The 15252-nt window shown below is 40.9% G+C and overlaps 1 protein-coding gene across 5 annotated transcripts in view; it reads left to right on the top strand.

The window, feature by feature from the left end:
• The window catches only part of LOC119956378 (myosin-9-like), a 187089-nt gene that overhangs the window by 105963 nt on the left and 65874 nt on the right, over positions 1 to 15252 (top strand). For 3 of the 5 annotated variants that reach the window (XM_038783546.1, XM_038783545.1, XM_038783547.1), the window contains 4 exons: positions 4264 to 4437; positions 4528 to 4701; positions 5174 to 5288; positions 12789 to 12982. In XM_038783546.1, coding sequence (XP_038639474.1) covers positions 4264 to 4437; positions 4528 to 4701; positions 5174 to 5288; positions 12789 to 12982 — 657 coding nt within the window. Of the gene's footprint in view, positions 1 to 4263; positions 4438 to 4527; positions 4702 to 5173; positions 5289 to 7645; positions 7709 to 12788; positions 12983 to 15252 lie in introns of all 5 variants that reach the window. The other 2 variants (XM_038783544.1, XM_038783543.1) reach the window with 1 other exon arrangement.

Here is a 15252-nt window from a genome sequence, read left to right as displayed (position 1 = left end):
AGCTTAAGTTCATAAGATATAGGAGCAGAATTAGGCCATGCGGGCCATCGAGTCTGCTCCGCCAGTCTATCATGGCTGATATGTTCCTCATCTGCTATCTACAATATTACAGGCCAAGAGCTAGATTGCGAAATCAGCCAAAGCATCTCCTCCCTAGAAAACATGACCTAGGAGCGAGAGTGGGCAATTTAACCTCTCGGGCCTAACACCCTCATGTGATCATGGCTGATCCATCTTGGCCTCAACTCTACCGCCTTGCCTGTTCTCCATAACCCTTCAACCCATTGCCAATTAAAAATCTGTCTAACTCCTCAAATTTACTCACTGTTCCTGCATCCACCACACTCTGGGGTAGCAAATTCCACAGATTCACAACCCTTTGGCAGAAGTAGTTTTTCCTCAAATCTGTTTTAAATTTGCTACCTCTTATTCCAAGATTATGACGTCTCGTTTTAGAATGCCCCACAAGAGGAATCATCAGCTCCATGCCTACTTTATCCATACTTTTTAGCATCTTGTGTACCTCAATTTGATCTCCCCTCATTCTTCTAAACTCTGGAGAGTATCGGCCTAAACTGTTCAATCTCTCCTCATACGACAAACCCCTCATCTCTGGAACCAATCTAGTGAATCTCTTCTGAACTACCTCCAATGCCACTAAATCGTTCCTCAAATAAGGGGACCAAAACTGTGCTCAATACTCCAGGTGCGGTCTTACCCAATGCCTTGTATAGTTGTAACAACACTTCCTTACCTTTAGACTCAATTCCTTTTGTTATAAATGGCAACATTCCATTTGCTTTCGTCATTATCTGCTGCACCTGCATGTTTGCTTTCTGTGACTCATGCACAAGGATGCCCAGATCCCTCTGCAACGGAGCGATCTGCAGTCTCTTCCCATTTAGATAAGTTGCCTTTCCATTCCAAAATGCATGACCTCACACTTATCCACATTCATTGCAACTTACTGTCCCACCTATTTTTGTGTGATCTGCAAATTTGGCTATAGAACCGTCTATCCCTGTATCCAAGTCATTAATGTAGATTGTAAATAGCTGGGGGCCCAATGACCGAACCCTGTGGCATCCCAATAGTTAGATCTCGCCATCCAGAAAAAGACCCATTTATCCCGACTCTGTCTCCAGTCCGTCAGCCAGTCATCTACCCAAGTTAATAAATTACCCCATATCCCATGTGATCGCACCTTGTGAATTGACCTTATCAAACGTGTTCCAGAAGTCCAGATAGTGATAATGATAATCACTTATTGTCACGAGTAGGCTTCAATGAAGTTACAGTGAAAAGCCCCTAGTCACCACATTCCGGCGCCTGTCCGGGGAGGCTGGTACGGGAATCGAACCGTGCTGCTGGCCTGCTTGGTCTGCTTTAAAAGCCAGCGATTTAGCTCAGTGAGCTAAACCATATACTACATCTACAGGATCCCCATTATCCACTTTGCTTGTTACATGTTCGAAGAACTCGAGCAAATTTGTCAAACATGATTTGCCCTTAATAAAACCATGCTGACTCTGATGGATAGTGCTTTGGCTTTCCAAATGTCCTGATATTATGTCCTTGATAATTGACTCTTAACAACTTCCAACAACAGATGTTAAACTAACTGGTCTGTAATTTCCCACACTCTGCCTCCCTCCCTTTTTGAATAAGAGTGTTACGTTAGCATTTTTTCAATCCACTGGAACCTTTCCCGTGTCCATGGAATTTTGGAATATCCTAACCAATGGATCCACTAATCCACTATATCTGCTGTCCTGTGGGGGGGAAGGATGGGATAAATGTGAACGGTGCCAAGGTGGCTTGGCCAACAACACCCACGTGTTCTGGTCTTGCCCCAGACTTGCTGGGTTCTGGACAGCCTTCTTCGAGGCAATGCCAAGGTGGTGGGGGTGAGGGTGGAGCCATGCCTGAGAGTGGCAGTCTTCGGAGTATCAGATCAGCCAGATGTTTTCATGGGAGGAACATAGAACATACAGTGCAGAAGGAGGCCATTCGGCCCATTGAGTCTGCACCGATCCACTTAGGCCCTCACTTTCACCCCATCCCCGTAACCCAATAACCTCTCCTAACCTTTTTGGTCACTAAGGGCAATTTAGCACTGGCCAATCCACCTAACCTGCACGTCTTTGGACTGTGGGAGGAAACTGGAGTACCCAGAGGAAACCCACGCAGACATGGGGAGAACGTGCAGACTCTGCACAGACAGTCATCCAGCAGGGAATCGAACCTGGGCCTCTGGTGCTGACAGTGACCCAGTAGGGAATCAAACCAGGGACCCTGGCACTGTGAAGCCACAGCGCTATCCACCTGTGCTACCGTGCTGCCCACTAAGGGAGGAGGGCTGAAGCCTTTGCTTTTGCCTCCTTAATAGCCTGCCAGAGAATCCTGCTCGGCTGGTGGTCAGCAGCACCACCGAAAGCTGCAGACTGCAGTCTAATTTGCCGGAATGTCTCCAAATGGAGAAAATTCAATTCGCCATCCGAGGGTCAGAAGAAGGCTTCCACAAAACATGGGAACCATTCACTGGGTTGTTCCAAGACCTGTTTGTAGTCAACAACTAGGAAGCCAAAGATCAGGAGGGGATAGCTGCAACACAGTAAGGAAGGTGATGTGGGTGGAGGGAGCGGTCAGGGAAACATGGAACTCAACCAAGCCCAACAAGCGAAACATGAGACACAAAAAGAGGGGGCAGGTGCAACAACCTGAACAAGGGGGGGAGGAGAGGAAAAGTCAAAGAGAAAACCGATGGGAGGCAAAAAGCAGGGGACAACAATTGCCCCTGCAAATACTGCCAAGAGGAAACAGAAAGGAAACTGCGATGTATGTATTTAAATAGGTGAAGCCGTTGTATGTGTAAATAGTTTTACTTTTTATTTCATTTTGCTTTCTTTCTTTGCTTTTGTTTCATCTCCTAATGTTTGTTCATATTTATATGTCTGCTCTGTGAACCAAAAACTCGATAAAAACTTTTATTAAAAAAAAGAATGGTGCTGAGAAAAAAGAAAAGTAAGGTTGAGGAAGCAAGTATCTGACTCATCCCTAGAGGATTACAAGGTAGCCGGGAAGGAACTCAAAAATGGACTGAAAGGGGGCATGAAAAAGCCCTGGCGAGAAGGATTAGGGAAAATCCTAAAGCGTTCTACACTTGTGTGAGAAAGAAGATGATCAGTGGCGGGTGGGCGACCAGTGGCGGGCCGCAAGAATCCGTTCTGGGACCTCTGCTCTTTGTGTTTTTTATAAATGACTTTGATGAGGAAGTGGAAGGGTGGGTTAGTAAGTTTGCCAATGACACGTACGTTGGGGGAGTTGTAGATAGTGTTGAGGGTTGTTGCAGGTTACAACAGGACATTGACAGGATGCAGAGATGGGCTGAAAAGTGGCAGATGGAGTTCAACCTTGATAAATGTGAAGTGATTCATTTTGGAAGTTCAAATTTGAATGCCGAATCCCTGTTGCTTGCCATTTAAACTCATCATTTAGCTCTCATGCCCATGTGCCCATCCTTGACCTGTTGCAGTGCTCCAGTGAAGTGAAACCAACGTAAACTGGTGGAACAGCACCTCGTCTTCCAATTAGTAGGTTACAGCCCTCCCTAAGCAACATTGACTTCAGCATCTTTAGACTACAACCGTTCTCATTTTTTTTTTCATCCCAAATATTATTTGTTCCCTACTCACAACTGGGCCATCTGTAACTTGTTCTTAAGTTTTTCTACATCTTTATTGCAATCTCTTCCAGCTCCCACTAACCACTTCTAGCTGTTCCACCCCCTCATAATCACATTTCTCCCTCTTTAGATATGAATAAGGGTCATGCGGACTCAAAAACGCTAGCCCTGTTTTCTTTCCCTACAGATGCTGCCAGAGCTTTCGCAACTTTCTCTTTTTTTGTATAACAAGTTAGCATGCAGGTGCAGCAAGCCTTTATTTCAAAGGGATTGGAATTGTGGTGCAAGAATAAAGAAGTCTTGCTATAAATGTACAGGTCTTCAGCAAGAGCACACCTGGAATGTGCAATTTTGGTCTCCATGTTTGAGGAAGGCAGTGGAGTGAAGCTTTGCCAAGAGTTTGAGTAAATTGGGTCTATTTGAATTTAGAAAAAATAGAAGTGATTTCATTGAAACATTATGAAAGGGCTTGACAGGGTAAATACTCCGACATCGTTTCACCTGGATGGAGAATCTAGGTTGTCATGTGGTGCTATCTTCCTCTTCTTTCCTAGTGATTTTTTTTTGTGCTTCTGCAGCTGAATTCCTTTGAACAATTGTGCATTAACTACACAAATGAAAAGCTGCAACAGCTCTTTAATCACACAATGTTTATCCTGGAGCAAGAAGAATACCAGCGCGAAGGAATTGAATGGAACTTCATTGATTTTGGCCTCGACTTGCAGCCTTGCATTGACCTCATTGAAAAATCTGTGAGTCCTTTTTCCTCTTGTGGCTTTCGGTTCACTAGCTCCCCAGAAATATAGTGGGGTTAACTTCTTTAAAAATTCTTCCTTTTTCAGGCTAGTCCTCCTGGTATCTTGGCTCTGCTCGACGAAGAGTGTTGGTTCCCCAAGGCTACTGATAAGAGCTTTGTAGAGAAGGTGATGCAGGAGCAGGGGACCCACCCCAAGTTCCAGAAACCCAAACAGCTAAAAGATAAAGCGGACTTCTGCATTATTCACTATGCTGGCAAGGTAGGCAGATCCAAAACTGGGTGGGGTTTTTGTTGTATATGAGAGTTGTGTTGTTGCATGGTCCCTTTAAGAGTCTAGTCATGTAATAGTCTGTGACATCATCAACTGCTTTCCAGGCTTTTGCCTCCGTCTAGATCAAGCCTTGTACAGTTTACAACCATTTAAGAAAACTCTGTTAAAAATTGTGTTCAACCCCAGGTGCTTCAGCATTACACTCTTTTTTTTAATCCTACGAGTACAATACACAAGTTATATCTAAAATAATTACGATGTACGTGTTCGACAATCCAGTCACCATATTGTTGAGCTGTTTTATTCTTCTTGCCTGAACTAGTGCCCTCCTATAAAGAACATGAAAGTGAAATATATTGACCAGACTTCATAATCACGACTCAACAGATTAAATAATTGATAGCTGATTAACCTCTGTACTCTATAGTTATTTATATAAGGTATCTCCTTTGCAATACAGGTGGATTACAAAGCAAATGAATGGCTGATGAAGAACATGGACCCCCTGAATGATAACATTGCCAGTTTACTGCACCAGTCATCTGATAAGTTTATAGCTGATCTCTGGAGGGATGGTATGTTAAAATTATTAACTTGGGCTATCTAAAATACTTCTATTGTTTATTGTAGCTTTTGATTTAAACAGATTTTTGTTCTCAATACCGTGGTCAACTTCTTATGCTGTCTAGATTTAAGGATGCAACACTTTTTATTCTTCATGAATTAAGTTCAGAGTTCCAGTCACTTCCTAAACTCTGAATTCTGAAAACATTGCAGCATGTGCCTGATTGTAACGCCACGTTTACAAGGATCTAGCACAGACGGTATGCGAGGACACCATAATAAGTCAAGTGGAAATGTGCAAGACATAAGACCCCACTTTATCTTGCAAAAAGAACAATCCAATCTGTTCCTCTTTGTTTTGGGTAAATTTATTTTGCTTAGAAAAGGAAATTTAAAAATTACTTTCAGTAACCCATTTCTAAGCAGCGGTTAGTGGATTGAGTAGTGGAGTGTTTTCATCCTCCAATCACAATTGCCAATTAAGTTTCTGAAGTGTTTCAGACAATCAACATTGAAAAATAGAGGCTGGGTAGAACGTAAGAAGGCTAATTTTCCTGCTATGTGTAAAATATCCATTTATGATTTGTTGTGTTTTCTTTGGTTTGGCGACTTTGAGCACGAAATGGGTGCAACCATTTGAGCCTGTTTAACCATTTAACCGTGTCTGATCTTTGGCTTCAACTCCTACTTTACCACCCATGCTACAAATCCCCGAGACCAAAAACCTCTCAATTCCAGCTGTAGATATATTCAATGATAGAGCATCAGCAACCCTTTGGATAGAGAATTCCAAAGATTCATATCCCTTCTTAGGTAAAGAAATTTGTCGTCCTCCTCTGTTCTAAACGATCATCCTGAGACCGTGCTCCCGTGTCAGTTCCAGAGCCAGGGGAAACAGCCACTGTGTCTAGCACGTTAAGCCCCTTCATAATCTTGTGTGTTTCAATGAGATCACCTCTCATTCTTCTTAACTCTGTGAGAACACAGATCCATTTACTCAACTTACCACTGTACGGCCAATATTCTCATCCCAGGGACCAATCCAGTGAGCATTTGCTTTACCGCCTCCAGTGCAAGTATATCCTTCATTTAAAGGTTGAAATCAAAACTGCACACCGTATTCCAGGTATGTTCTCAACCACAATTGTAGCAGGTCTTCCTTATTCTTGTACTCTAGTCTCCTTGCACAAAAGGCCTACATACCACTTGTCTTCCTAATTGCTTGCTATACTTGCATGCTAGCTTTTTGTGTTGAGTTTGCATCTTTTTAAATACAATTCTGCTTTATGTTCTTGCTAAAATGACTAATCTCAAACTTCCCCACATTATAGTCTATCTGCCATCTTGTTGCCCACTCATTTAACCTTTCTATGTCTCTTTGCAGCCTCTTAATGTGTCCTTCTCTCGCCTTCTCTCAGCTTGCATCCCCACTTAGCTTTGTGTCGTCAGCAAACTTAGATACATTACTCTCTGTCTCTTTGTCTAAGTCATGAATGCAGATTGTAAACAGTTGAGGCCCCAACATCACCCCTGTGCCACTGCACCAGTTTCAGCCTGCCAAAATGTGCTGTTTAACCCCACTCTTTGCTTCTTGTCTGTAAACCAATCCTCTATCCATGTGCCCTTGTGTATTAATTTTTAGTGTGGCAAATTGTTGAATGACTTTTGGATCACTACTTACATCCTTAAAAAAAACTCTACCAGATTTGTCAAACATGATTTTCATTTGTATAAATCCAAGTGACTTTGTCTGATCGCACTGATTTTCTAAATTCATTCTTAACATTTCCTTCATAATATAAACTAGCGCTTTCCCAAAGACTGATGTTAGGCTTGCAGAAAGCATAGCGAGAGATTGTCCTTGCATTTTAATTCACAAATAGTATTAAAACTACATCATTGCATTCCTTGGTAGGATTCAACCTGTTCTATTTCATCATTATTTCTGCAATATCTCTCTCTCTCTCTCTCTCTCTCTCTCTCTCTCTCTCTCTCTCTCTCTCTCTCTCTCTCTCTCTTCCCCCCCCCCCCCCAACAAAATATGGCACAATTTCTCAAAAGATAGGCAGGTGATCTGTTTGCAGTCCTGTGCTAATACTGTTCAATAATTTGAAATTTAAGAAATGATAAGTGGCATTTCTGTCTTTGATATCACCCACCCTATTTAAAGGAATGCTTGTTCTGCTCAGCACCTACTCCTGAAAGTGGAGAATATGTAATAGCTAAATAATTCATTACAATTAACTAACTACCAAAAGAGACCAGACCAAATCTTGTGTATCTTGTAGTTCTCATTGTTAGTGGGAATTTTTTTAAGGACTTATTTTTATTTCTTATTTTTGTCTTGATGTCTCTGTATCTGTTGCAGAGATAAAAAGCTTTCAGAGAGCCTATTTCTATATTCGCTTTCCTATTCTACATCTAGAACCAGGTGACGTGAGAGAGGATACTGTGATAGTGCCTTAGATTGATGCTTCTAAGAATCGCCTGCTTTAAATGCTCATCTTTCCTTTCCATTCCTGGTTGTGCAGTTTTCTTTTCTGTTTCCCCCTCGCTTCAGGTTAATGCAGCCCAACCATTTCAACAGTGCCTCATCCTGAGCTGCAGTGGTGAAACATGTTCCACCAACTCGTAAGCAAAATGCACCTGTGTGGAAAAGTTGAAATTAGCTTTATCTTGAATTTTAACTTAAATATTGACTTGTTCCTGTATGAGGAATTTTCTTCTGCATTCAATGATAAGACTGTAATTTCATAAATATAACCATTTTGCTATCGTTGGACCAAAATTTGGGTGCGCAAGTTTTATTTCAGGGGCTTGATGTCCTTCCAGTTTCTTTAAGACAGTGGTGGGCCATTGCAAACTAATTCTCAACTAGGCGTTCCATTTCTTAAAAAAAAAAATATCCATTCCTACAATTCTCTTTTCTCCCATCTCCACCGTAGCATCCCCCATGCTGAGCAAGGGGGAAGACTGGCATCAAGTTGTCAGCCATTTACAGTGCAAGGTTTGAATGGGCTGGCAGGACAAGTATGTAAACACCCCAAGGTAACATTCTTGCTATTCCCTCCTTTTAATTCCATGCTTCACTGTGTGGAACATCAGGCAGCCTCGGTTTCTGAAATCTTTGCAAATTAACCTATACAGACATTTGAATTAATCATTTTTCTCTGTAAAATTATGTGCACACTTAAAGTGCACTTTATGTCAACTGCCTCTACAGTATTCCACAGGTTATGTTTTATGAAATTGATGTTCTGATTTGAGAATGTAGAAGCTTTTTTGAAAGGTACAAGCTTATGTCCTTATTTGTTGTAGTAAAGATTGTTGCATGAAATGGGTTTCCAAGAGCATGTCATGTTGTTGATTCACACAACTAATACTGAAGCCTATATATCAGCACCAACATTTATATACTAACTTGGATTCCTTCTAATTTTAAGGTTTACAGGCCTGTCACAAATACTATAGAAGGATCACTGTCTGTATTCATCCAGTGTGTAATCCAGCACTATAAATACTTTACTGCTATATATGTTTGAATTTTAATCATTGCATTGATTTAACTTTATATCCGCACTGACAAAAGTGCAGGAACTGCCAGAAAGTGTGGGGTTGAAAGGGAAAAAAAAACTTCTCACAGCTAGTGATTACCACCAGGAATTCACTGCCTGTGCATGGTGGAGGCAGATACAAATCAGGCATTCGAGACTGAATTGGATCATTATCTGAAAGCGGGAGGAAAGGGCAGGGGAGTGGCAATAGGTGGTCCCTTCTGTGGGCTGCACTGATGTGATGGGCTGAATGGCCCTCTACTGTAACCTTTTATATATTTTTTGTAATCTTATAGGGCAGTTGAAGATTCCTTGAAATATGTAAATATTTATTTTTAGTGCTATTTTTTAAAAAAAAATAGAAATTGGTTCAGCTTCTAAATAATCTTTCAGTTTTCCACACCTTGCATTTGTGTTACATCAGCATTTATCTGCATTGCAACAGCTAAACTTAGTCAGTTTAGCCTGATTACAAAAGACTTCAGCTGTAATTTCTATGGTCCAAGTTAGGAATTTCGGCCCTGCCGCACATTTGCCAAAAGAAAGGTTTATTTAACAGTGTAAACCCCAAAGTTTATCCCCCTTGAGTTTCTTGGAACATCAGAAATATCAAATTAAGCAATGCCTAGTTTCGGGTAAATAACCATAGCCTCATGTATACCAAGGTACCACGAGTGTTGAGAAGTTAGTATCCTTTATTGAAAATTTGCTTACTGGTGGCTTGATTTCCTAAAAGACTGCAGTTAATTAGAGTAGTAAAACTTCACATTAAGTTTTTTTTTGTAAAGAGTTTATTTACTGGATTTGTTCCACAGGTCACCGTTTCGTGAAACGGGAATGATTATAAGTGATTTTAATCTATCATCTTGATGCAAAGATATGATTGCAATGATAGAAAATTATATTTTGGAAAGTGTAATAAATGAGCAGTGAGAACTTGGCACCCATATAAACAATTCTTTAAAGGTGGTAGAACAAGTTAATACGGTTTTGGTGGGTTATTTGGTGAATAATGGAGGAATATAATAAAAACAAAGAAATTGTGCTGGAACGTCATAAATCACTTGTTAGGCCTTAGCTGGAGTATTATAGATAATTCTGGGCACAACACTTGGAAAGCCGCAAAGACCTTAGAAAGGGAACAGAGAAGGCTTACTATGATACTAGTGATGAAGGTCTTCAATTATGAGGAGATGTTGGAAAAGTTAGGATTGTTGACCTTGAATAGAATAGATAAAAACTTCTTCCTCTGGTAAGTTGGATAGTAAGCAGAACTCGTAGGTTCATAATCATTGGCAAAAGAGCTGAGGGAAGATAATTCAGCATTGTCGGTTCTGAAACATTACTTGAAAGATGGTGGAAGCTGATTATAAAAGGGAGTTGGATTGCTACTTCAGGATGAGCAATTTGCAGGGTTGCAAAGTGGGGAATTGGCACCAAACAAACTGCTCTTTCAAAGAGCCAGCAGAGGCACTGGGCCAAATGGCCTCCTTTCGCCCTGTGTTTCTAGAATATGGAAGAAAAATTAGACCAATGAATAGAAAGTTATTGCTATAAACTAATACTTTTAAAAATTGCCGCTTTTCTCCTTGGAAGAGAGATGGCTGAGGGGATATGAACAAGCTTTTCAAAATAGATGGTTTTGAGGGGCTAAGTAGTGTAAAATTGGGAAGTAAATCATTTACTGAAGGCATAGATTCTGCGTTGGTGTTATAAGAAAGAAGGAAGTTAAACAATGTTTTAACACGCAAGAACGCTTTACCACAAAACGAGGAACAATAATCTAATTTCTAAAGGCATTGTAAAAGGATTTTTGTTTGGCTGCATGCAGTTGAATAGTTTGGGTAAAGATTATAAAAGTGGTACATTTTTGAAATTGGGGTAAGATGTTTCCGAGGGAATTGTGCCATTTTTAATACTGTAATTCATATGATTGTAGAAAACATGAAAGTCGCAGCTGGTAGGATTAAAGAAAGAGTTGCTGCATAAACTCCCTTTAGATTAAGACTATTTTAACATTGTAATTTGCTACATGTCATTTCCACTCTCACCAATAACTGCAATAATTGTGAATAGCAGTTTCCTTGGGCTCATTAATCTCAGCTTGCATTTGTAGCCTTGCTCATTGCTGAGTATTTAGCTGATTGAGTTGCATGACCCCGGGTGTTCAGTCTAAAGTTGCACTGGATGTATTGTGTAGAAATTACAGCTGAGGTTTAAAGCTGTAGTGTAATTTGTTTATCCTACATGGGTGTTAAAAATTGATTTCCTCCATTTCATTAAGACCTATATCTGTTTTTACTGGTGTGGATACTGTAGTGCCATAGCCAGTAGAAATGCCTCCAGGATATCCGATGCAGAAAGCTCTTTTTTTTCTAGCTTTCGGTGTTCTGCTATGTTTGCCATTTGGAACCAATACTGCTGTTGGAAGGGGAAACACTCCATTTGTCGTCTGGCACAGTTATGATTACATCACTTTCTGGCTGTCAGTGCATCGTTACTTCACATGGAGCATCTGTGACCTAGACTTTCCCACATTCCCAGCCAAGCTACTTGCAAAGGAGAAAAATATTTAAAGACAGTATAATGTAGAATATGTATTTGATCCCACAAGAAACTTTGTGCAGGTCATGATAGCAACACAGCTGAAAAGAACTTGGCCAGTTCCAGAGCCTTGGCCAAAATGTGGATGTGCAACGGGAATATTTTTTGCACAATTTGGATCTTTGTGTGGGTGGTTATTGACATGTAAGGGGCGTTGGTGCTGCCGAATGGCGCGCTTTGCCATTTTAGACACTGCTGTTTGCATCAAAAATCTCAAAGCTCTACCACGACTGTCTGTTGGACTGGGTTTCTATCCTAACTTAACTGCAGAACAAAAGACTACACCACATGCATGTACTATTTCCACTTCCAAATTTTCATTATCTGATTACAAAGGGAAAATTGAAGGGAGTTTGTCCTTTGCGGTGCGCATGTTGAAACTTAAGTTGTGGTTGTGCCAATTCATTCTGTGTAGAACCAGCTAAAGAGTTAATTCCATTCTATGCTAGACGGAGATGAGAAAGGTCAGTTTGTTAACCCACTGTATTAGCCAGTCCTTGAGTATGTTCACACTTTTTAAAAGAAATTTATGTTCCATGCAATTCTGGTATCATTTGAGACTTAATGTTGATTTTGTCCCTACCCTATGATCAGTCTTAAGTTAAATAACACACTTTAATTAATTAACCTGTTTACATTAACAGTCCCCATGGTATTTGTAAGGCAAGTGTTCAGTTCTTCAGAACTTAAGTCTCAAAATCTTTCACTATCTTCTGAACACTCTGCTTTGTCTTTAAACTCTCAAATTCATTAACTTTATTTGGAAGTTATGCAGTTACCAGTTGGCTAATTACAATAAAACAGCCTATTACTGATTGTAATCATCAAATATATTTTAATATTTAGTTTGGGCAATGGTTTAGCACTTTTTTTTGTGGTCATTAAGTCTTTTGTTGCCATTGCCAATAATTCCATCTGTTGTGGACTTGTTTTATTTGCCAATGTGCATTGCTGTATTTGCCCATGTTAAATTAATTTAGTCAAAGGCATTCAACACCTTTTTGAATGTTGTCTGTTTCTTAGTATTAAAAGATCAAACCCAGGAAATAGGTTTAGAAGACAATCTGTGTACATTACCCCCCTTCATTATATTTTCAATTTCTACTGAATATTGCACCATTTAATTTTTTGAGTTTGTTTCTATGTTCACTCTGGACTATTGAAGATAAATTTCTAAAGGCTTTGAAGTAGCACCTGTGTAGTTTAATCAAAATTGCTGCAGCTTTTTAGTGTTTATTACTGCTTGCTGTCACTTCTCACCATACCCACATTTCTCACCTGACTTGGCACTCCTCTTCACAGTTTTCTACATGTCTAACACAGTTAATCAGCTTGTATCAATTGCTTTCTCAGTGGACCGCATTGTTGGACTGGATCAAGTTGTAGATATGTCCCATTCAACATTGCCTGGTGCATTCAAAACCAAAAGGGGCATGTTCCGCACAGTTAGTCAACTTTACAAGGAGCAGCTCTCGAAATTGATGGCCACGCTCAGGAACACCAATCCTAACTTTGTGCGCTGCATTATTCCTAACCATGAGAAGAAGGTGAGTGCATGATCTCTGTCAGTTTTCAGATGAGATAGGGAGGAGGATCACAATGTTTTTAAAGAAGTTTTTTATTGGGTTTTCAGTACACAAAACACTATAAATATGAACAAACAGTGTGAATAGCAAGAGAGTATATACGACGTAATACTCGAATTATTTACATCAAGATGGGTTTTAACTATTTACATAGATACAGCACATTTTCTCCTTCCTTTTCTTTTATCCCTTCCTTGCAGTGTTTGCCACAGTAATTGTAGTCCCCTGCGTTTCGCAAACAAAATGGTCACATTAGTAAAATTCCATAAGTAGCAAGTTGGATCCAAAATTGGCTCAGAGACAGGAAGCAAAGGATAATATTCAATGGGTGTTTTTGTGAGTAGAAGGCTGTTTCCAGTGGGATTCTGTAGGCTCGTGACTATGTTCCTTTTTGTAGTGAATTTCTGTGTAGGGAACATGATTGAGGGCAGTATGGTGGCACAGTGGTTGGTACTGCTGCCTCACAGCACCAGGGACCGGGTTCAATTCTGGCCATGGGTGACTGTCTGTGTGGAGTTTGCACGTTCTCCCCGTGTCTGTGTAGGTTTCTTCCAGGTGCTCCAGTTTTCTCCCACAGACCAAAGATGTGCAGATTAGGTGGATTGGCCGTGCAAAATTGCTCCTTGGTGTCCAGGTTTTTAAAAAATAAATTTAGAATACCCAATTCATTTTTTTCTAATTAAGGGGCAATTTAGCATGGCCAATCCACCTACCCTGCATATCTTTGGGTTGTGGGGGCGAAACCCATGCAAACACTGGGAGAATGTGCAAATTCCACACGGACAGTGACCCAGAGCTGGGATCGAACCTGGGTCTTCGGCACCATGAGGCAGCAATGCTAACCACTGCACCACCGTGCTGCCGTTTTGGTGTCCAGGTTAAGTGAGGCTATGGGGATAGGGTGGGAAAATGGCCTAGGTAGAATGTTCTTTCAGAGAGTCAGTGCAGACTTGATGGGACAAATGGCCTCCTTCTACATTGTAGGGATTCTATAGTAAATAAAGAAGTTTGCAGATAATACAAAAATTGGCCACATGACTGATAGTGAGAAAGAAAGCTGTATGTAGACTGCTGGAAGATATCAATCGCATAGTCAGATAGGTGGAACAATAGGAGCTGGAGATCAATCTGGAGAAGACACTTAAGGCTAACAAGGCATGGGAATGCACAATAAACGTTGGGTTACTGAGAAGTGTAGCGGAACAGAGACCTGTCCACAGATCCCTGAAGGTGGCTCAACAAGTAAATAAGGTGGGCTAGAAGGCATACTGGATTCTTGTCTTTATTTTAGCTATGGCACAGAATATAAGAGCTTGGAGGGTTATGTTGAAGCTGTACAAAATACTGGTTTGGCCACCAGCAGGAGTACTGCATGCAGTTGTCACTGCACTATAGAAAATTATTTCACTAAAGAAGGTACAGAGAGATTTTACGAGGAGGTTGGCTAAGAATTTTAAAAGATCGGTTTGGCTCAGGTTGTTTTCTTTGTAATTGAGATGGTTTTTATTATTCATTCTTGGGATGTGGGCATTGCTGGCTGGGCCAGAATTTGCTGCCTATCCCTAATTTTGCTTGAACTGAGTGGGTTGCTAGGAAATTTCATATTGGGGGATAGTTTTTTTTTAGAAAATATTTTATTAAGGCATCTATTTCCATAATTCTAAACACCCCCCCCAAACTCTCACGGACAGTGACCCGGGGCCGGGATCAAACCCGGGTCCTTGACGCCATGAGGCAGCAGTGCTAACAACTGTGCCACTGTGGCACCTTATGCCCTTTGGTTGTTTTGTTCTTTTAAATTTAGAATATCCAATTCATTTTTTCCAATTATGGGGCAATTTAGCGTGGCCAATCCACCTAACCTGCACATCTTTGGGTTGTGGGGGTGAAACCCACGCAGACACGGGGAGAATGTGCAAACTCCACACGGACAGTGACCCAGGGCCGGGATTCGAACCCGGGTCCTCAGCGCCGTAGGCAGCAATGCTAACCACTGTGCCACCGTGCCGCCCTGCCCTTTGGTTAGTTGATGGACCCCACAACCAGAGGCACAAAGTAAGGGGTAAGTTTAGAGGAGATTTAAAGAAAGGTTTTATTCACCCAAAGTGTGATGGGAATCTAGAACTCCCTGCCTGAAAGAGCAACAGGTGCAGAAACCCTGGTATTTAAAACGTACTTGGATATGCACTTAAGGGTGTCATACCAATAAGTTGTGGATCAAGAACCTGAAA

Source organism: Scyliorhinus canicula, chromosome 23 (assembly GCF_902713615.1).
Source record: "Scyliorhinus canicula chromosome 23, sScyCan1.1, whole genome shotgun sequence".
Taxonomy (NCBI): Eukaryota; Metazoa; Chordata; class Chondrichthyes; order Carcharhiniformes; family Scyliorhinidae; genus Scyliorhinus; species Scyliorhinus canicula.
Note: the sequence above shows the minus strand (reverse complement) of the source record. Positions and strands in the feature narration are given on the sequence as shown.